We start from the raw sequence: 23,026 nt of genomic DNA, 5'->3' as shown, positions 1-23,026 counted from the left end.
AAAAAAAAAAATCCCTTTATGTTACATATTCTAGTGTTTCATCTCTTAAACTAATTTGGAAATTTGTAGGGCTGCTCACTGGTTACTTTTGATTGTATTTTTTGAAATAACATTTCGTGTATCAATAGTATATAATAGAGATAGAATAGATTTACTGTTGTTGGCTTATTGTAAAATGCATGGATAATGAATTGTGCTTTTCTGTGTTTCTTCTTCCTGATTAGCTCCTGGGCTATAACGAAAAGCCGATAAATCTACAAATGTTTATTGGGACAGCAGATGATCGATATTTACGACCTCATGCATTTTACCAGGTGCATCGAATCACTGGGAAGACAGTTGCTACTGCAAGCCAAGAGATAATAATTGCCAGTACAAAAGTTCTGGAAATTCCACTTCTTCCTGAAAATAATATGTCAGCCAGGTATTTTGAAATATACCCAAAATGGGCAGTTCTTTTTTTCTCTATAACTATGTTCAGAGAAAAGTAAATATATTTTTGAATATAAATATAAAGTATTGTTTTAAATTGCATTATGTAAATAATGTGTGCATTTAGTACATTTGTTAAGAGTGATAGCTTATTTCCAGAAGGAAAATTCAATTTGGTAAATGTTATTGTACCATATACTACCAGCCAAGCCATTATCCTAGGTGATAGGGATGTAAATACTGTATCTGGACTTTCATCAAATGGCTCACAGTCTAATAGGGTAGACAATAAATAAACAATTATGATACAGTTATGATTGTTTCATTTCCTTAAGGAAAACTTTTGACTTTACCTCCAGGCATCCCATTTGACCCATTTCCAAATAAGATGAGGTGGCAAACTTCTGAATGAGAATGCAATAGAGTTTGATACAAAAGGATTAGTTAGGATTCTATATAGTTGTCTGTAATAGAAACCTGATATGCAGTTAGAGGTTTAGTGTTGAGAGGTTTTGTGTTTTATCACATAAAATAAATACACAGATGTTGTAGGGCTAGCACAGTAGCGCCTAAGTTATTAGGACCCCAACCAAGTTTTTTCTTCTCTGCCATCTTTAGCATGTGGCTTCCATCCTAAAGATTACCTTATGATCTAAAGTGGCTGCTGGAGCTCTAGCTATGACATCTGTATTTCCAGAAGGGATAATAAGGAGAAAGGGGTGGAGGAAGGTTAAATAGGAAATTCCATGGCTTGGCACAGTGGCTCAAGCCTGTAATCTCAACACTTTGGGAGGGCAACGCAGGCGGATCACAAGGTCAAGAGATCGAGACCATCCTGGCCAACATGGTGAAACCCTGTCTCTACTAAAAATACAAGAAATTAGCTGGACTTGGTGGCACGCGCCTGTAGTCCCAGCTACTCAGGAGGCTGAGGCAGGAGAATTGCTTGAACCCAGGAGGCGGAGGTTGCAGTGAGCCGAGATCGTGCCACAGCACTGCAGCCTGGCACCTGGCCACAGAGCAAAATCTCAAAAAAAAAAAAAAAAAAGGGAAATTTCATTAGTGTCGAATCCTCTTTTAAGAGCCTTTCCCTAAAATCTGTGTAACAACTCTACATCTCATTGATCACGCTTATATTGAGGAGCACATGGTTATGTTTACCAGAACAGGTTGTCACTTCAAACAATGTAGGGAGGCTCAGCATGGTGGCTCATGCCTATAATCCCAGCACTTTGGGAGGCCGAGGCAGGCAGATCATCTGAGCTCAGGAGTTCGAGACCAGCCTGGCCAAATGTTGAAACCCTGTCTCTACTAAAAATGCAAAAATTAGCCCGGTGTGGTGGCACCTGTTGGTAGTTCTAGTTACTTGGGAGACCAAAGTGGGAGGATCACTTGAGCCTGGGAGGCAGAGGTTGCAGTTAGTCGAGAGTGCCACTGCACTCCAACATGGGCAATAGAGTGAGATCCTGTCTTGAAAAACAACAAACAGGCCGGGCGCGGTGGCTCAAGCCTGTAATCCCAGCACTTTGGGAGGCCGAGGCGGGTGGATCACGAGGTCGAGAGATCGAGACCATCCTGGTCAACCTGGTGAAACCCCGTCTCTACTAAAAATACAAAAAATTAGCTGGGCATGGTGGCGCGTGCCTGTAATCCCAGCTACTCAGGAGGCTGGGGCAGGAGAATTGCCTTAACCCAGGAGGCGGAGGTTGCGGTGAGCCGAGATCGCGCCATTGCACTCCAGCCTGGGTAACAAGAGCGAAACTCTGTCTCAAAAAAAAAAAAAAAAGAAAAAGAAAAACAACAAACAAGAACACAAACAATGTAGGGACGTATTACTAAGAAAGAAGAAAAGAAAGGATATCGAGTAGGTGCCTATTAATAAGTAGTAGGCACAACCAGGCATGAGAAACTTATATCGAGTTTTATTACAGAAGTTGTTTCAAACTACACTACAGATCTTTCTTAAGGCAGGAATAACATCCATCCAAGGCTGTTGCAAGAACAGTTCTACAAAAAAATCAGATTTCAGCTGGGCACAGTGGCTCACACCTGTAACCCTAGCACTTTGGGAGGCCAAGAGGGGCAGACTACTTGAGGCCAGGAGTTTGAGACCAGCCTGGCCAAGATGGTGAAACTCCATCTCTGCTAAAAATACAAAAACTTAGCCAGGCATGGTGGCGGGCACCTGGTAATCCCAGCTTCTCTGGAGGCTGAGGCAGAATTGCTTGAACCCAGGAGGCAGAGGCTGCAGTGAGCTGAGATCGTGCCGTTGCACTCCAGACTGGGCAACAAGAGCAAAACTCCGATTCAGAAAAAAAAAAAAAACAACAACAACAGATTTCAGTCTTGAACTCTCTTCATTTAAATTTATATTTAAATAAACTTTAGATGAGCTGAATATACCCTCTGAAGACACAGAAAGTGATATGCTTCTATTAGATAAAATAAGAATTGCCTCAATAAATAACTTATTCTGGAGGGATCACTTGAAGTCAGGAGTTTGAGACCAGCCTGGCCAACATTGTGAAACCCTGACTCTACTAAACAATAGAAAAATTAGCTGGGCATAGTGGTCCCAGCTACTCCAGAGGCTGAGGCTTGAGAATCACTTGAATTCAGGAGGCAGAGCATGTGGTGACCCGAGATTGCGCCACTGCACTCCAGGCTGGACAACAGAGTAAGACTTAGTCTCAAAACAACAGCAACAACAAAAAACCCAAACAAAGCCTTATTCTGTTACTTACTACCAGAAAAGAAAAGTTAATACAAATTTAAATAAAATCTTATTTTTTCCTGCTTTGATTCAAATGGCTGGTACTCAAGAATCCAATCCAGGAAATCATTGCATACGGGTTACGACAGAGTTTTTTTCATGGCAAAGGCAGACAGCTAGCCGATAATCTCTACTTTTAAACTTTTTTTTTTTTTTTGAGACAGTCTCACTCTGTTGCCCAGGCTGGAGTACAGTGGCACGATCTCAGTTCACTACAACCTCTGCCTCCCAGGCTCAAGTGATTCTCGTCCCTCAGACACCCAAGTAGCTGAGATTACACATGTGCACCATCACTCCTGGCTAATTTTTATATTTGTATTAGAAAAAGAGTTTTGCCATGTACCAGGCTGGTCTCAAGCTCCTGGCCTCAAGTAAGCCACCTGCCTTAGCCTCCTAAACTGTTGGGATTACAGACACGAGCCTCTATACCTGGACTTAAAAATTTGTGTTCTATAATGAAGAAAGAACTTTGGAATTTCAGCCTGTACTTGATACTCAAGCAAAACTCTTTTCTTGAGAAAAACATTGACACCAGGCATCCTATTGGACACATTTTCAAATAAGGTAAGATGACCAACCTCTGAATGAGAATATAAGTAGGCTTATTTCCTTTTGTTCTGGTATCTTACTTTTTTATATGGCATCAGAAGCATGTGATATGTGACTAACTAGCTGTAGAGGGAAATTTAAAAATCATCTTTGAACTATCTTTTTCCAAAAACTCAGGAAATTGATCCCTAGATGATAGTTTGCAGTTCATGTTTGCATTCATTCCTCTGGATCTTCAAAGCACGATATTTAAGTCAAGTTAAATAGAAAAATCACAAGTTTATTGTTTCTTAACTTGGCTTGAGGGACAGTATGAGAAATAGCCATAACCATACTTCGCAATCTGAAAAACTGCTGTTAAAGACACTTTCTCTTACGTTGATCATTATTGCATGCGTGTGCATATGTATGCACAACCACAGTCCTTTCAACTAAATGGAAAAAAGTTAATGTTTCCTGATGGGATGGTAGATTTTGCTTTAGCAGACAACAAGCGGCCTATAACAACTTTATCACATTTGCTTTTTGTCTTGACTTCCAGGAACTTCGTAGTCAAGCTCATTTACAGTAATTAGAGTAATTTGTACAACCCTAGACTTGGAGTTTACTTCCTATGGTGTTTTAAAATTTATTTCTTTTTTCTTGGCTTTATTTATATTTAATTGTAAAATGCCTCATCGTTTCTGAAAATAATATATAAACCAGTCAATAAAGAGAAAAGAGAACATTAATTTCTATGAAAAATTCTTGAGAAATTTGGAAAGGCTCACATCCCAAATAATATGAAAGAATTGGAGCAGTAGGATATGAATTTACCTGTCTCCTCCATCATCTCCCATTTACTAGCATATGGAACAAGGATAATAGTAATAATTTATGTCCCTCCTCAACCTGATCTGGCATATACTGTCTGTGTGGATTAGACCAGAAAGGGCAAAGCTGCAGAAATACCACTATGGCTAGTAACATACAGCTAGTCCTCCCCCTGCAACGCTGCCAAACGCATACCTGAAACTTCTTGGCCATTCTATCTGCTTTGTACTGGTAGATAGTGGAACAGGAGTTCTGTAGGACCCAAGGGTTATATATATTGGAGAAAGGATTAAGTAAGGGGCAACTAGGATGTTATTAAACCTAAGAAACCTTTTTCAGGTACTTTAGATAACCGGATAGCTAATAATGAACAAGCCTGTTAACTCAGCAGCTAATTGCTAGAATTAACTAGTATCCTAGTAGCTTGTTGAATGCAACTGTATTATTTAGTACAATGGTTGAATATAATATAGTTTCAGATAATGATAGGTATAAAATTTCCATATGATAGATAAGACCATGGTTCAAAATAATTTATGCATAAGTGAGCCTTAAGTATGTATTAAGTGTTTTTATTGTTCTCTTAAGGCAATAAGGTGTGGAAAGATTGGTAGATATTCTCTTGGTTTTGCCTGCTAAACCACAGGCTTGGTTATGCCAAACCTAATCTCTCTTGAATATGTAAGACACTCCTTTTTTTTTTTTTTTTTTTTTTTGAGACAATTACACTAATCCATAAGCCACAGCGCTACCCTACAAGATGCTTTAAATATAGGATGCCAGTACTTATTTCCTTAGCTATTTGCCCCTCTGTTTTTTAACACTGGATTAATATGGATGTAGCAGTGCTACACCTTGATTTAAAATGTAGTTTTAAAGGTAATTTAATACTTATTTTCATTGCTACATGAGAGTTTTTTTCTTTTTTGTTTTGTTTGCTTTTTTTGTTTTTTTTTTTTTTTTTTTGCATTTAAGAGTTTCAGTCTGGGCACGGTGGCTCACGCCTGTAATCCCAGCACTTTGGGAGGCCGAGGTGGGCAGATCACAAGGTCAGGAGTTCGAGACAAACATAGCCAACGTGGTGAAACCCTGTCTTTACCGAAAATACAAAAATTAGCCAGATGTGGGGGTGCACACCTGTAATCCTAGCTACTCGGGAGGCTGCGGCAGGAGAATTGCTTGAACCTGGGAGGCAGAGGTTGCAGTGAGCTGAAATTGCACCACTGTACCCCAGCTTATGGGACTCTGTCTCAGAGCAAGACTGTGTCTTAGGAAAAAAAAAGAGTTTTCGGATGTACTTTCTGGTACTGTTATTTCACTTCTGTTAGAGACTTAGTTTGCTGCTAGAATGCCTTTGGCCATTATTAATAACAGATCATCTCTGCTATTTCCCCTGAAGATCCATGTTGGCATGTTAGCATGATAATCGCTAATTTGATACAACTTGATCAATACTGCTTTGAGCTAAAGTGCATTGTTCAATATCAGTTATATCATTTGTTATCTCTAAATGGCAAATGCTTTTTTAATTTTCAAAATCATTTAATTTTTTAAAAATTTCTTTTGCTGTGTCTTTCTGAAGATGAAAAATTTTATCAGTTATATCATTTGTTATCTCTAAATGGCAAATGCTTTTTTAATTTTCAAAATCATTTCATTTTTAAAAAATTTCTTTGCTGTGTCTTTCTGAAGAATGAAAAATTTTGAGTGGCTTAATTTCTTTTGGATTCTTTCTTCTGCTTTACTGGTTCTTGTCTCCTTTTTTTTTTTTTTTTTTTTTTTTGTGGAGGCAGTCTCTGTTGCCCAGGCTGGAGTACAGTGGCACAATCTTGGCTCACTGCAGCCTCTGCCTCCTGGGCTCAAGCAATTCTCCTGCCTTAGCCCCCTGAGTAGCTGGGACTACAGGCACATGCCACTATGCCCAGCTAATTTTTCTATTTTAGTATAGATGGGGTTTCACTATGTTGCCCAGGCTGATCTTGAACTCCTGACCTCAGGTGATCTGCCTGTCTTGGCTTCCCAAAAAGTGGCGTGAGCCACCTTGCCCTGCCAGTTCCTGTCTCAATATTCTAGTTCTGTAATATATTGTCCTTCAAAATGACTTCTACAGCCTCTGTGCAATAAGTATTAGGGTTGGAACTATTGGTAGATCCAGTAAAAGGACCGATAACAAGGAATGCCTTGTTAACAAGGTTAACTAGTATATTTGGTCATAATTAGTTATCCATTTGCTTTATGAGGTAGAGTTTGATCTATGAGGTAGTTATTTGATTTTTTCTTCCAATATGTGAGCAACAAAGATACTTTGTAACTCCTGTTGTTTCCTGCCACAATAATGTGTTATACTTAGTAATAAAGTTAGCAGATGATGAAACATTATACCTTAAATGCAGAACCTTAACCTTATATGTGCATTCCATAGACATTCAAGAATTTTAGCCTGATGGATTGTTTTTATTAATAAATACATCACTATAAAAGTTTAAATATGCTATTGATGAATTATTTGTTGTACTGACCTAGTTACATGTATAGAATTAGTCTTTTTTTCTTTATTTCAGATGTCTAGTTCTGACACTCCGAAAATTTAATGGCTTATAGTGATAGCTCTTTGTTATTTTGCATGATACTTTGGGTTGACTGAGCTCAGCTGTTCCATTCACATGGTGCCAGCTGGGGGTCACTCAAGTACCTGGATTTAGTGGGAGCTCAGCTGGGGTTCAACATCCAAAATGTCTAGGGTGGCTGGAGTGGTTAGGGATTGTCACAGCCTTTCTCTCCACCATGCTAGTTGGACTCCTTACTCAGGACTCCAAGACAGCAAAAGTGGAAGTTACCAGCCTTCTTCAGTACTAGGCTCATAACTTGCATACTGTCATTTGGCCACACTTCATTTGTCAAAGGAAGTCATAGGCCAACTCTCAAGGAGAGCAGAGAGTAGGCATAGATACTCTACCTCTTAATGGCAGGAGGAGAGGCATGCGAGTACAGGAATGAAGAGGAATTGTTAACTTTGCAGACAATCTACTATACCTAATTTTGCACGTTTATCATATAAAAATATTTTTAATACCTAAACTTCAGTTTAGCAAAGAATAGCCATCATGCATATCTTTCTTTTTTGACCTTACTTTGGATAGTCTTTTTCTGATAAATGAACAATTTCCATGTTGTTGAGTTGTTTAGAACCATGATTATCAATAAACAAATTTTTATATTTTTCTCTTTAGTATTGACTGTGCAGGTATTTTGAAACTTCGCAATTCAGATATAGAACTTCGAAAAGGAGAAACTGATATTGGCAGAAAGAATACTAGAGTACGACTTGTGTTTCGTGTACACATCCCACAGCCCAATGGAAAAGTTCTTTCTCTGCAGATAGCTTCTATACCTGTTGAGTGCTGTAAGTGAGCTTGTGATGATGTTTTAAGATCTTGTTTATAATTTATTTTCTGGTTTTGCTTATAATATAATATATACATCAGAAGTGTAAACTGGGGTGTACAGTCTCGGTTGCTGGTTTGATTTTCTCACTTGGAAATGAGCTAACACGTTTGGGTAGAAGAGTACTGATCTTGGAATTAGAAAATGGTTTCTCATGATAGTTTTAGTAGGTAGCTCTGTGAACTATAGACACACTATCTTGACCAGAGTTTTCTTATATGTAAATGAGAATGGGGAGTTGATGCCATCTGAGGACCAAATCATGAAGCTATGATTTAAGTATCACTTGGTAGACTTTGTTTCATTAAAATGTCAACCTTCATGCTAGAAGGTGCTTATCTTTGCAAGCTGACACTTTAGCTAAGTAAGACTTAACAGAGCTTTTGTTAAGATTATTCAAAACATTTGATTGAGACAGTGAATGTTTTTTCCTAACATATACAAAGGCAAGATACAAGAAATGATCCTGGAACCTGACGTCTACTCAGTCTTGGGGAACTGTGGATCTTGGGCAGGTTAGCTAATATGACTTGAAATATTGAGACTAGTACTTAGATCTTTAGGATATAATTTAGAATATTCTGATTCCATGTTTTATTTGCATAGGAGGAAACTGAGGCATGAGTATCTCTAGTACTCATTCAAGGTTATTTGCTTTTTGGTGATAGAGCTGTGCTGCGTAGAACACAGGTTTCCTTAGTACTCTTTTGATTATATTACATTATTTTATTTTTGTTAATCATATGTATTCTTTTTCTGGGGTGAGAGGGTTGGATTTTTTTCCGAGATGAAGTCTCAACTCTGTTGCCTAGGCTGGAGTGCAATGGTGCAATCTTGGCTCACTGCAACCTCCACCTCCACGGTTCAGGCGATTCTCTGCCTCTGCCTCCCAAGTAGCTGGGACTACAGGGGTATGCCACCACACTTGGCTAATTTTTGTATTTTTAGTAGAGACTGGGTTTCACCGTGTTGGCCACCCTGGTCTCAAACTAATGACCTGAAGTGATCTGCCCACCTCAGCCTCCCAAAGTTCTGGGATTGGGATTACAGGTGTGAGCCATTGCACCCAGCTTATATTCTTTGTTGTTGTTGTTGTTGTTGTTGTTGAGATGGAGCCTCACTCTGTCACCCAGGCTGGAGGGCAATGGCACAATCTCGGCTCACAGCAACCTCCACCTCCTGAGATCAAATGGTTCTCCTGCCTCATCCTTCTGAGTAGCTGGGACTACAGGTGCGCGCCACCATGCCCAGCTAATTTTTGTATTTTTAGTAGAGACGGGGTTTCACCTTGTTCACCAGGATGGTCTCGATCTCTTGACCTCGTGATCCACCCGCCTCGGCCTCCCAAAGTGCTGGGATTATAGGTATGAGCCACCGCGCCCGGCCTCATTGCCAGCTTTTTAATTATCCTGTCAGAGGGTTCTATGCTCATATAAGCATAGATAACTCTATTTTTGTTTTCTTTTTAGACAGAGTTTTGCTGGTTGCCCAGGTTGGATTGCAATGGCATGATCTTGGCTCACCACACCTCTACCTTCCAGGTTCAAGTGATTCTCCTGCCTCAGCCTTCTGAGTAGCTGGGATTGTAGGCATGGGCCACCATGCCTGGCTAGCTTTTTATATTTTTAGTAGAGATGGGGTTTCTCCATGTTAGTCCGCCTGGTGTCTAACACCCAACCTCAGGTGATCTGCCCTCCTCGACCTCCCAAAGTGTTGGTATTACTGGGGTGAGCCTGCGTGCCCAACTGATAACTCTAGTTTTAAAACAAAGTTATTCATTCATTCATTCATTCATTTGAGATAGGGTCTCACTCTGTCTCCCAGGCTGGAGTGCAGTGGCACAATTTCAGTTCACTGCAACCTCTACCTCCCAGGCTTAAGCAATCCTCCCACCTCAGCCTTCCAAGTAGCTGGGACTACAGGCACAAGCAACCACAACTGGCTAATTTTTGCATTTTTCCCCATGTTGCCCAGGTTGATCTTAAACTCCTGGACTCAAGTAATCTGCCCACCTTGGCCTCCCAAAGTTCTGGGATTATAGGCGTGAGTCACCATGCCCGACTGGCAAAGTAATGTAAATAAGTTCATAGAGTAGTTTGAGTTTTTGAGATGGTTACACTAAAATGATTCTTAATTTTTTTCTTTTTTAGAAAACAAAATTGGCCAGGTGCTGTGGCTCAAGCCTGCAATCCCAGCACTTTGGGAGGCCTAGGCGGTTGGATCACCTAAGATAAGCATCACCTGATCCACCTGACCTCAGGTGATCCATTGCACTCCTGCCTGGGCATCAGAGTGAGACTCTGTCTCAAAAATTAATAAACAAATTAATTAATTTAATGTGTGATTATTGAGGATGTAGAAAACGCAAAATGGTACTAAGAATAGTACAATATTAAATTATTTTTTAATATTACTATTCATAGATAGTTACTGTTCACCTTTTTTGACTCTTTTTTTTTGTGGGGGAGGGACGGAGTCTCACTGTGTGATCCAGGCTGGAGTGCAGTGGCACATTCTCAGCTTACTGGAACCTCTGCCTCCCAGGTTTAAGCAATTCTTGTGCCTTAGCCTCCCAAGTAGCTGGAATTACAGGTGCCCACCACCATGCCCAGCTGATTTTTGTATTTTTAGTAGAGATGGGGTTTCATCATGTTGGTCACGCCGGTCTTGAATTCCTAACCTCAAGTAATCTTCCCACCTCAGACTCCTGAAGTGGTAGGATTACAGGTGTGATCCTTGTATTTTTTTTGTAAACACCCACATACACAGCATTTTTTAATTGGGCTTATGTGAATAGTTTTATATCTCGTTTTGCAGTTTTCACTTCTGCTATCACAGGCATTTGCTTCTGTTAGAAAATATTCTTCAAAAATATTATTTTTACCACAGGAGTAGTTTTTTGGCATGTTTATGCCATCTGTTAAACACACTGTTTTGTTTGTTTGTTTGTTTGTTTTTTGAGATGGAGTCTCGCTCTGACAACAGGCTGGAGTGCAGTGGCACGATCTTGGCTTACTGCAACCTCTGCCTCCTGGGTTTGAACAATTCTCCCTGCCTCAGCCTGTTGAATAGCTGGGATTACAGGCACCCACCACACCCAGCTAATTTTTGTATTTTTCAGTAGAGACGGGGTTTCACCATGTTGGCCAGGCTGGTCTTGAACTCCTGACCTCAGATGATCACCAGCCTTGGCCTCCCAAAGTATTGAGATTACAGGTGTGAGCCACCACGCCCAGCCTGAACACACTTTTGCTGTTACTTAGAAAGTAACTGTAATCAGTGTTTGTTTTCAGGCCCCTTCTTTGTGACCTATTTAGAACAGTAGAGACATGCGTATTTTCTGAGATTTAGGCTGGTGCTTGGTACATCCCAAGTAATAGTTGATCCTAAATCACATACCTATCTTTTTTTTTTTTTTTTTGAGACGGAGTTTCGCTCTTGTTACCCAGGCTGGAGTGCAGTGGCGTGATCTTGGCTCACCGCAACCTCCACCTCCTGGGTTCAGGCAATTCTCCTGCCTCAGCCTCCTGAGTAGCTGGGATTACAGGCACGCGCCACCATGCCCAGCTAATTTTTGTATTTTTAGTAGAGACGGGGTTTCACCATGTTGACCAGGATGGTCTCGATCTCTTGACCTCGTGATCCACCCGCCTCGGCCTCCCAAAGTGCTGGGATTACAGGCTTGACCCACTGCGCCCGGCTTTTTTTTTTTTTTGAGACAGAGTCTCATTCTGTTGACTAGACCAGAGTGCATTGGTGTGATCTCGGTTTACTGCAACCTCCGCCTCCTGGGTTCAAGCGATTCTCCTGCCTCAGCCTTCCAAGTAGCTGGGATTACAGACATGCACCATCACATCCAACTAATTTTTGTAGTTTTAGTAAAGATGGGGTTTTATCATGTTGGTTAGGCTGGTCTTGAACTCCTGACCTTAGGTGATCCACCTGCCTCTGCTTCCCAAAGTGCTGAGATTACAGGTGTGAGCCACTTCGCCTGGCTGTATGTGCATTGTCTTTTTTTTTTTTTTTTTTTTTTTTTGAGACAGAGTCTTGCCCTGTCACCCAGACTAGAGTGCAGTGGTGCGATCTCAGCTCACTGCATCTTCTGCCTCCCAGGTTCAAACTATTCTCCTGCCTCGGCCTCCTGAGTAGCTGGGATTACAGGCATACGCCACCACGCCCAGATAATTTTTGTATTTTTATTAGAGACTGGGTTTCACCATGTTGATCAGTCTGGTCTAGAACTGACCTCGTGATCCGCCCACCTCTGCCTCCACAAAGTGCTGGGATTACAGGTGTGAACCACCATGTCCAGCCCACATATGCATCTTCTATGAAAGGATTGATGATAATACTCTCTTTGAATGAGGCCAGGGTTCCAGTTTATGTACTTTTGTGATTAGGTATTAAATAATTGATAGCTGTTGTGAACTGGGAATGCATGCTTTCCTAACAGCAATGAATTTTAAATTTCCTTAAAATACTCTGCTAGCCAAACAAAACACAGCTGATTCTCAAGCCCACCAGTTTTCTCACCTACACACTTGGAAAAAAAGTGGACCTGTTGCTGGGCGCTGTGGCTCAAGCCTGTAATCCCAGCACTTTGGGAGGCCGAGGCAGGTGGATCACCAGGTGAAGAGATCGAGACCATCCTGGTCAACATGGTGAAACCCCATCTCTACTAAAAATACAAAAAATTAGCTGGGCATGGTGGCGCATGCCTGTAATCCCAGCTACTCAGGAGGCTGAGGCAGGAGAATTGCCTGAACCCAGGGGGCGGAGGTTGCGGTGAGCCGAGATCGCGCCATTGCACTCCAGCCTGGGTAACGAGCGAAACTCTGTCTCACACACACACACAAAAATAGTGGACCTGTTTTCCAAATAAAAATGTTGAAGAGTGCCGGGCGCGGTGGCTCAAGCCTGTAATCCCAGCACTTTGGGAGGCCGAGGCGGGTGGATCACGAGGTCAAGAGATCAAGACCAACCTGGTCAACATGGTGAAACCCCGTCTCTACTAAAAATACAAAAAATTAGCTGGGCATGGTGGTGCGTGCCTGTAATCCCAGCTACTCGGGAGGCTGAGGCAGGAGATTTGCCTGAACCCAGGAGGCGGAGGTTGCGGTGAGCCGAGATCGCGCCATTGCACTCCAGCCTGGGTAACAAGAGCGAAACTCCATCTCAAGAAAAAAAAAAAAAAAAAAAAAAAAAAAAAAAAAAATGTTGAAGAGATATAACTAACACTTTTAAATTTGTTTTAATTCAGAGAAACCTAGGTTTCTAGGTATTTGGCAAGAAAAATTTATTAGAGGCCAGGCATGACTCACACCTGTAATCCCAACTCTTTGGGAGACCTAGCCAGGAGTATTGCTTATGTCCGGGAGGACTGCTTTAGACCAGGAGTTCGAGACCAGTCTGGGCAACATAATAAGACCCTGTCTCTACAAAAAAACCACAATTTTTAAGTTGGTGATGGTGATGCATTTCTATAGTCCCAGCTCTTGGGGAGGGTGAGATCTGAGAATGACTTGAGCTCAGAAGATTGAGATTGCAGAGCTGTGATCACGCCACTGTACTCCAGCCTAGGTGACAGCGCATGACCCCTTCTGAAAACAAACAAAACCAGCCATTAGAGAACCTACATAATAAAAAGAAATATAATTTATAGTTTGAAACTCTAGCAATTAAAAGAAAGAAAAGCCAGAAATAGGATTTCCAGAAAATGTAGCAACTTGGAACCGGTCATTATCAGAGAAAGGTGACACCATAAACACTGATTATAAAAGTTGATAATGTAAATACCAGGGCGCAGTGGCTCACACCTATAATCCCAGCACTTTAGGAGGCCAAGGCAGGAGGATCGGTTGAGCCCAGGAGTTCGAGAACAGCCTGGGCAACAAAGTGAGACCCTGTTTCTACAAAAATAAAATTTTAAAAATTGGCTGGGCAGAGTGGCACATGGCCTGTGGTCCCAGCTACTTGGGAGGCTGAGGTGGGAGGATTGCTGAGCCCAGGAGTTTGATGATGCAGTGAGTTGTGCTCATGCCACTGGGCAATAACCTGGGCAACAGAGCAAGACTCTGTCTCTAAAAAAAAAGTAAAAATACAGGCCAAGCATGGTGGCTTACACCTGTAATCCCAGCACTTTGGGAGGCAGACGGATCACGAGGTCAGGAGTTCGAGACCAGCCTGGCCAACATAGTAAAACCCTGTCTCTACTAAAAATACAAAACATCGGCCAGGCGTGGTGGCAGGCACCTATAATCCCAGCTACTCAGGAGACTGAGGCAGGAAAATCGCTTGAATCCAGGAGGTGGAGGTTGCACTGAGCCGAGATGGCACCATTGCACTCCAGCCTGGGTGACAGAGCGAGACTCCATCTCAAAAATAAATAAATAAATAATACAAATGAATTTAAAAAGAAAGGCTTACTTGGTGTTTGTCTAGGAGTAGTTCTTTTAGAACTTGTCTTCTCTCCTTTGCACATAATATAATAATATATCTTTGGAGTTACATGCTTTTTGTAATTATACTGGATTTACAGATTTTAACAGATAGTTGCATGGAAGAAATATATTAAGCATTTAAGCAAAAAAGAAAATCAGATGAGGTAAATGTGGAGTCAGCATGGAGTTGAAGATACTAATTTTTATTAGTTTCTTTATACTTGTAATCTAAGAAAATGGTTGGCTGGGTGTGGTGGCTCATGCCTATAATCCCAGCACTTTGGGAGGTCAAGGCTGGAGGATTGGTTGAGGCCAGGAGTTTGAGACCAGGCAACAAAGTGAGACTATGTTGCTATTTAAAAAAAAAAAAAAATTAGCTGGGCATGGTGGCATGCACCTGTAGTCCCAGCTACTTGGGAGGCTGAGGTGGGAGCGTCAGTGTGAGACCCTGTCTCAAATAAATAAATATACTTAGAAATCAGATAAATCTAATTATCTATTTTGTTTTATGAACAACTTAGTTCTTTTGGTGAGTTTTGTTACCATTGTCTTGAATTTTAAAAGCCTAAATGAATTAATCCCAAAATTTGCTTCTCTTTATTTTCTTTTTATAGCTTGAGTTTATTTATGTATGAAAGATTTTTAACTAATATTTTGTTTTTTCTCAACTCTTAAAAAAAATTCAAAACAGCCCAGCGATCTGCTCAAGAACTTCCTCATATTGAGAAGTACAGTATCAACAGTTGTTCTGTAAATGGAGGTCATGAAATGATTGTGACTGGATCTAATTTTCTTCCAGAATCCAAAATCATTTTTCTGGAAAAAGGACAAGGTAAATAATATATGAGTTGATTGACTTCAAACTAAGGGGTAAAGGGTAAAATAAATTATTTAGATTTTTCAGTAACAAAAATTACAAAGTAGTTTTAATAAAGCTACAGGTATCATTTTGCACCAGATTTTATTTTAAACCAAACATTTATTAAATTTTCATATAAATGTTAAATTATCTTTAAGGAACTGGGCATGGTGGCACATGCCTGTAGTTCTAGCTACTCAGGAGGCTGAGGCAGGAGTATCACTTGAGCCCAGAAATTCTGGGTTACAGTGAGCTCTGATTGTGCCACTTCACTTCTCAGCCTGGGGAACAGAGTGAGATCTTGTTTCTAAATAATAATAATAATATAATAATAATAATTTAAGATGTCTTAAAAGTAGAGATCCCCCAGCAACTCTACTCCTAGGTATATACTTGAAAGAGTTAGAAATACATGTCCATACATAAACTTAAGAGATAGATATTTATAGCAACTTCATTTACAATTGCCAAAAAATGGAAACAACCTAAAAATGCTCACCAAATGATGAATGGATAAGCAAAATGTGATATATCCATACCCTGGAATATTATTTGGTCATAAAAATTAATGAAGGCTGGGCACAGTGGCTCACGCCTGTAATCCCAGCACTTTGGGAAGCTGAGGCGGTTGGATCACCTGAGGTCTGTAGTTTGAGACCAGCCTGACCAACATGGAGAAACCCCATCTCTAGTTAAAAATACAAAATTAGCCCAGCGTGGTGGTGGATGCTTGTAATCCCAGCTACTCAGGAGGCTGAAACAGGAGAATCGCTTGAACCTAGGAAGCGGAGGTTGTGGTGAGCCGAGATGGTGTCACTACACTCCAGCCTGGGCAACAAGAGCGAAACTCTGTCTTCTTAAAAAAAAAAAAAAAAAAACATTAATAAAGTACTCCTACATGCTACACATGGATAAACCCTGAAAATAGGCCAAGTGAAGGAATCCAGCACAGAAGGACACATATTGTATGATTCCATTTACATAAAATGTCCAGTATAAGCAATCCAAAGACAAAAAGTAGATTAGTGGTTGGTTGGAGGAAGGTGTCAATGGTGAGTGACTCTTGATGGGAGCTGGGTTTCCTTTTGGGGTGATGGAAATGTTCTGGAATTAGATTGTAATCATGGTTGTACTACTCTGTGAATATCCCCCAAACCTCTGAGTTTTATTCTTCAAAAGGATAGATTTTATAGTATGTGAATTATACCAAAATTATTTTTAAAGTAGAAGAATTCAATGTTTATGAGGGTGTTTGATTTTATCCCTTGTGCATATTTAAAACACTTTTCCATCAATTATTTCCTCTCAGTTTTAAAAACATTTAAAACTTATGAAATACTTTTTTTTTTAGAGAGTCTTGCTCTGTTGCCTTGGCTGGAGTGCAGTGGCACAATCTTGGCTCACTGCAACATCTGCCTCCCAGGTTAAAGCGATTCTCCTGCCTCAGCCTCCCAAGTAGTTGGTATTACAGGCATGCGCCACCATACCTGGCTAATTTTTGTATTTTTGGTAGAGATGGGGTTTTGCCATGTTGGCTAGGCTAGTGTTGAACTCCTGACCTCAAGTGATCTGCCCGTCTCAGCCTCCCAAAGTACTAGCATCTACATGCTGGCCATAAAACACTTTTTTTTTTTTTTTTTTGAGACAGTCTCTCACTGTGCAGTAACTATTTGTGTCTTTGCCTAGTTTCTCCATTGGATCATTTTAAAATTTTTTAGTGACTTGTAGGAATTCTTTATATATTCTGGATATCAGAATGAATTGGGGAAACTGCCTCATCTTTTTTCATTCTTTAACAGTGTTTGTGTTGGGTACTTTCATGTTCTCTTGTGCATGTGACAGAGCTTACCTCCAGAACCTTCTGGAGAGGGGACTGTTTTTGTGTGAAGCCATTAACATTACTTGTGATATATTTCTATTTGTGGCTGAAGGACTATTCAGTATGTTTCTTCTTGAGTTTGATCATATATATTTGTCTTGTTTGTTTGTTTGTTTGTTTTTGAGACAGAGTTTTGCTTTTGTTGCCCAGGCTGGAGTGCAATGGTGCAATCTTAGCTCACTGCAACCTCTGTCTTCCGGGTTCGAACAATTCCCTTGCATCAGTCTTCCAAGTAGCTGGGATTGCATGTGCCTGCCACCACGCCCGGCTAATTTTTGTATTTTTTTTTTTAGTTGAAACAGGGTTTCACCATATTGGCTAGGCTGGTCTCAAATTCCTGATCTCCAGTGATCCACCCGCCTCGGCCTCCAAAAGAGCTTGGATTATAGGCGTGAGCCACTGCGCCTGGCTTGGTCATATATATTTTTCTAGGACTTTATTTCTTTTCCCTACATTTTCAAATTTTATGGACATTAATGAGCTCACAGTATTCTCTTTTTGCATCTGGAGTTATATCCCCCAACATTTTTATTTATGCCGTTTCTGGATTTTTAACCAGTCTTTCCATAGTTCTTGGCTTTATCAAACCTTTCAGTGTGCCTTTCTGTTTCACTGATTTCTATATTTAACTTTTCATTTTCTTTGGTTTATTATGTTTTTTCTTTTTCTTTTTGAGATGAAGTCTCACTCTGTCACCCAGGTTGGAGTGCAGTGGTGCAGTTTTGGCTCACTGCAGCCTCTGCCTCCTGGGTTCTTGCAATTCTCCTGCCTCAGCCTCCCAAGTAGCTGGGACTATAGGCACACACTGCCACGCCAGGCTAATTTTTTTTTTGTATTTTAGTAGAGATGAGGTTTCACCATGTTACCCAGGCTGGGCTCGACCTCCTGAGCTCAGGCAGTTCATCTGCCTTGGCCTCCCAAAGGTTGGGATTACAGGCGTGAGCTGTCACACCTGACTATGTTTTTTCTTAATTAAAATTTTAATCTGTTTTTACTATTTTATCTTTTTAAAACTTAAGTCTTAAAGGCTATACAGTGCCTCCATCACCTCTCTTTTATAAGTTCTCTTTTTCTACTGGATTCTCCTTCTTGTAGTTTAATTATGTTTATGTCTTTTCATCCTAAACATTCCCTTTCTCTTAACTCTGTCATCCTCTTTAGCTTTTGTTTCATTTCTCTACCGTTTAGCATCCACCCTCTCAAAAAAATGTAGTGTCATTTGCTTTAGTTTCCTTATCTGCCACTCTTTAATCTTTTGTCCTTCACTTCATTGAAGTCATAACCACCTGAAAATTTTTTTTTTTTTTGAGACGGAGTTTCGCTCTTGTTACCCAGGCTGGAGTGCAATGGCGCAATCTCGGCTCACTGCAACCTCCGCCTCCTGGGTTCAGGCAATTCTCCTGCCTCAGCCTCCTGAGTAGCTGGGATTACAGGCACGCGCTACCATGCCCAGCTAATTTTTTTGTATTTTTAGTAGAGACCAGGTTTCAGCATGTTGACCAGGATGGTCTCGATCTCTTGACCTCATGATGCACCCGCCTCGGCCTCCCAAAGTGCTGGGATTACAGGCTTGAGCCACCGCACCCAGCCTCCACCTGAAAATTTTACAGCTAGCTACTTACTCTCCTTCTTGACTCTTTTCCCCCTTTGCTTTGTGTAATTGTTCTTACCAGGTTCTCATACATCTTTATTACTGTTCGTCTTTTTATGCGAGTTTTTCTGGCTCTTAAATATAGATGTTTTCTAAGGTTTTATATTCATTTTTCTTCTCATTATCTTCCTCCTTTTTGAGAAATTGTATTAGCTCCCAAATACCTCTCTGTAGCAACATGTTTCTCTTAAACTTTAACCTGAATGTTGAAGTACCCACTGGATATTGGTTTATAAATGTCTCACTGGTACTTAAAATGTGAAAACAAATCTGACTTCACAAACTAGTTTCTCTCTCTGAATTTCTTAACTTGATTAATAATACATCACGGTTGGGTGCAGTGGCTCACACCTTTAACACCAGCACTTTGGGAGGTTTAGGCAGGTGGATCATCTGAGGCCAGGAGTTCAAGACCAGCCTGGCCAACATGGTAAAACCCCATCTCTACTGAAAATACAAAAACTTAGCTGTGTGTGGTGGCAGGTGCCTGTAATCCCAACTCGGGAGGCTGAGGCAGGAGATTGTTGAACCCAGGAGATGGAGGTTGCAGTGAGCCGAGATTACACCACTGTACTCTAGCCTGGGAAGCAAGAGGGAAACTCCATCTCAAAATAATAATAATAATATCAGCATCTTCTCTTTGAGCAGGAAACGATGTGGCTGTCTGTCTTCTCCTTTAAAATTCATTTACCTTCAACCCTGACCCATATCCTGTCTGTCTTCAAAAAACATCAGTTCTGTTTCATAATTTATTAATTCTTCAATTATTTATGCAACAGTGCTATGTGATATAGACACTAGTCTAGGCATTAGGGATATAATGTTGAATACAACCTTCAGGTTTGCCTGCCCTAATTGAGCTTACATTCTGGTAGGGAAGCACCTATAAACAAATAAGTGAACAAGATTATTCCAGACAAAACCACTATGAAGAACTGAATTGTGAACTGTTTATATCAAGTCATCAAGGAATGTCTTTCTGTAGGTGTCACATTTCAGGTGAATAAGGAGCATGAGGAAGAGATGGTGTCTCAGAGCTGTCCCTTCCTTTCCACTGTAAAAATTCATCTGTGCTTGAGTACAATTATTAGGTATTATTGAATTCGTTTATTTGACCCAGAGCTTCACATTTAAGAGCTTTTGATTGAAACTGAATCATGTTAAATGGTGGTAGTTACTGGCTTTAGGGGAGATTGCAGTTGTAAACATGTAACTCCCATTTTAAAAACGCCTTCAGGTGGGGCGCGGTGGCTCACGCCTATAATCCCAGCACTTTGGGAGGCCGAGGCGGGTGGATCACGAGGTCATGAGATCGAGACCATCCTGGTCAACATGGTGAAACCCCATCTCTAGTAAAAATACAAAAAATTAGCTGGGCATGGTGGCGCACGCCTGTAATCCCAGCTACTCGGAAGGCTGAGGCAGGAGAATTGCCTGAACCCAGGAGGCGGAGGTTGCGGTGAGCCGAGATCGTGCCATTGCACTCCAGCCTGGGTAACAACAGCGAAACTCCGTCTCAAAAAAAAAAAAAAAAAAACACCTTCAGTGATCCCCTTCATTTTCTAGGCTCCTTATTATGGCATTCAGGCCATAATCTGCTGCCAGTCTTTCCAACCCTCTTTCTTACTGCTCCCTGCCTTGTACTTTACACAATATCATAGCTGCTTATAGATCTCTTTATCTTAGGGATTCTTGTCATCTTGCCTTTGCTCATGCTGTCTCTTCTACCTATAATTACCCTTTCCCCACATTATGAGTTCTATCTCATGTTAAGTCTCAGTTCTAGAGCTCTTCTAGGAAGCCTTCCTTGTCTCACTACCCTCCCCAAGATTAGAAAGACCCTGCTCCTGTGTTCTTGGTTTAACCAGAGTGCACCTTTATTAATTATTGTACCCACCACTTTTTTTTTTTTTTTTTTTTTTTTTTTTTGAGATGGAGTTTCGCTTTTGTTACCCAGGCTGGAGTGCAATGGCGCGATCTCGGCTCACCACAACCTCCGCCTACTGGGTTCAGGCAATTCTCCTGCCTCAGCCTCCTGAGTAGCTGGGATTACAGGCACATGCCACCATGCCCAGCTAATTTTTTGTATTTTTAGTAGAGACGGGGTTTCACCATGTTGACCAGGATGGTCTCAATCTCTTGACCTCGAGATCCACCCCCCTCGGCCTCCCAAAGTGCTGGGATTACAGGCGTGAGCCACTGTGCCTGGCACCCACCACATTTTATTATAATGAACTGTTTGCATTTGCCTTTCATCCACAGGCTGAAAGCAGGGTACCCGGTCTCAGTTATCTCAGTAACACAAAGTGTCTTGCACATAAGGATCCAGCCCATCATTGCTAAACTCAGCTATAAATCTAAGTAGGTGTAGCACTTGTCTGTAGTATCTCTTGTGCATCAGAAGTAGCCATTTTCTAGTTGCTGGACTGGAAAATGATGGTTACAACCTGGAAAGTGTTTGATGAAATCTCTCTTGATAACTTCACAGACCAGGTGAAGAAGTGATGCAAGCAGGTGTGTGGCTTAGTCACTGGGTGAATGCCTGTGATACAAAAATAATGCATTGGAATAATTGTATATCAGTCAGAGAATTTTAGTACTAGACAAGGCTGTCTCCAAGTGAGTAGTTCACTTGGGATAAAGAGAAAAAGTGTTGGCCAAATCTTCAGGTGACAAAAATCTGGAAAGCTTAGGAAACATTTTTTAGGACCATCAATATCTAAAAACTATTTTGGCAAGTCAAGTAATCCAAAAAAATGAAATCTCCCTGCTGGGAGTAAGTAAAGTTCCAAAGGTTTGGGAGAAAAAAAACAACTCAGCTACATAAGTGCACAGTGTGGGAACATGGCAGTAGGAAATGTATAGATAGTTGGTCACTTACTTAGTGTGAGGGTCAGCTTATGGTGCTCCCAAGAAAGCTTCCCCATGCACCCTAAGAAAGCTTTCATTAACAGACACAGCAATTCCAATGTATGGTGGTGACAGCCTCAGTCATTCTGTACCATGCTTGGTCATTTCTCACATAGGCTGTTAAGTCCTGGTCCTGGTGAATTTGGAGGAGCATGTTTACACAGAGACCATGAAGTCTAAAATATCGTGTAAGGGATAGGCACAGAACTGGGGATGCTAGCCAGTGGGAGAGGAGACACAAGCAGGCATAACTGCTTTTCAACATCACAGACAAGCAATCAAGATTTTATTTTGTGACTGCAAGGAACAGTATTTAGACCAGTTGTTGGATACGTAAAGAGACATTTCATTTAGCATGAGGAGCTTTCTAGCAGCAATTATTATCCAAGATGGAGTGAGTTACCTGGTGAGGAAGTGAGTTTCCGATCATTTTAGATACACAAGCAAAAGTTGGCCACCACTCGATGGGGGTGCTCTCAGACGGCTTTTAAACATCACTTTGGTAGATGGTTAGAATGAACTCTGTGGGATCTGCTAACCTGGGCAGCCCAAGATCTTTCTCCTTATTTTTTCCTTGTTTGTACACATTTCACATTTTATTTCATAATGGAAGTCAGTGAAAAAAAGATCCCCTTTGCTGATAAATTTGTGATACTACATGCTTTAGATTTGGTCTGTGTGCTTTCTGATATAAATTGCTTTTAACTGTAAACTCTTTCTTTCAATAGATGGACGACCTCAGTGGGAGGTAGAAGGGAAAATAATCAGGGAAAAATGTCAAGGGGTAAGAAATTTACCTTAATTTTTAAGAAATATTTAAGACACTGAATAGAAAATTGAATAATATTGCTTTATGATATGGATGAGTCTTTTGTATATTGATTAATAAAAAAGTAAAATTAAGCTGGGCGCGGTGGCTCAAACCTGTAATCCCAGCACTTTGGGAGGCTGAGGGGGGTGGATCACGAGGTCGAGAGATCGAGACCATCCTGGTCAACATGGTGAAACCCCGTCTCTACTAAAAATACAAAAAACTAGCTGGGCGTGGTGGTGCGTGCCTGTAATCCCAGCTACTCAGGAGGCTGAGGCAGGAGAATTGCATGAACCCAGGAGGCAGAGGTTGCGGTGAGCTGAGATCGTGCCATTGCACTCCAGCCTGGGTAAGAAGAGCGAAACTCCGTCTCAAAAAAAAAAAAAAAAAAGTAAAATTAGCCTGGACACAGGGGCTCATGCCTATAATACCAGCACTTTGGGAGGCTGAGGCAGGAGGATCGTT

General features: G+C 41.0%; 1 protein-coding gene across 4 annotated transcripts in view; it reads left to right on the top strand.

The window, feature by feature from the left end:
• NFATC3 (nuclear factor of activated T cells 3) overlaps window positions 1–23,026 on the top strand; it is a 183,215-nt gene that overhangs the window by 84,627 nt on the left and 75,562 nt on the right. For all 4 annotated transcript variants that reach the window (XM_010346827.3, XM_010346828.3, XM_074401630.1 and 1 more), the window contains exons 4-7: window positions 225–424; window positions 7,798–7,970; window positions 15,143–15,283; window positions 22,479–22,534. In XM_010346827.3, the coding sequence (XP_010345129.1) occupies window positions 225–424; window positions 7,798–7,970; window positions 15,143–15,283; window positions 22,479–22,534 (570 nt within the window). The remainder of the gene's footprint in view (window positions 1–224; window positions 425–7,797; window positions 7,971–15,142; window positions 15,284–22,478; window positions 22,535–23,026) is intronic.

Source organism: Saimiri boliviensis, chromosome 1 (genome assembly GCF_048565385.1).
Source record: "Saimiri boliviensis isolate mSaiBol1 chromosome 1, mSaiBol1.pri, whole genome shotgun sequence".
Classification (NCBI taxonomy): Eukaryota; Metazoa; Chordata; class Mammalia; order Primates; family Cebidae; genus Saimiri; species Saimiri boliviensis.
Note: the sequence above shows the minus strand (reverse complement) of the source record. Positions and strands in the feature narration are given on the sequence as shown.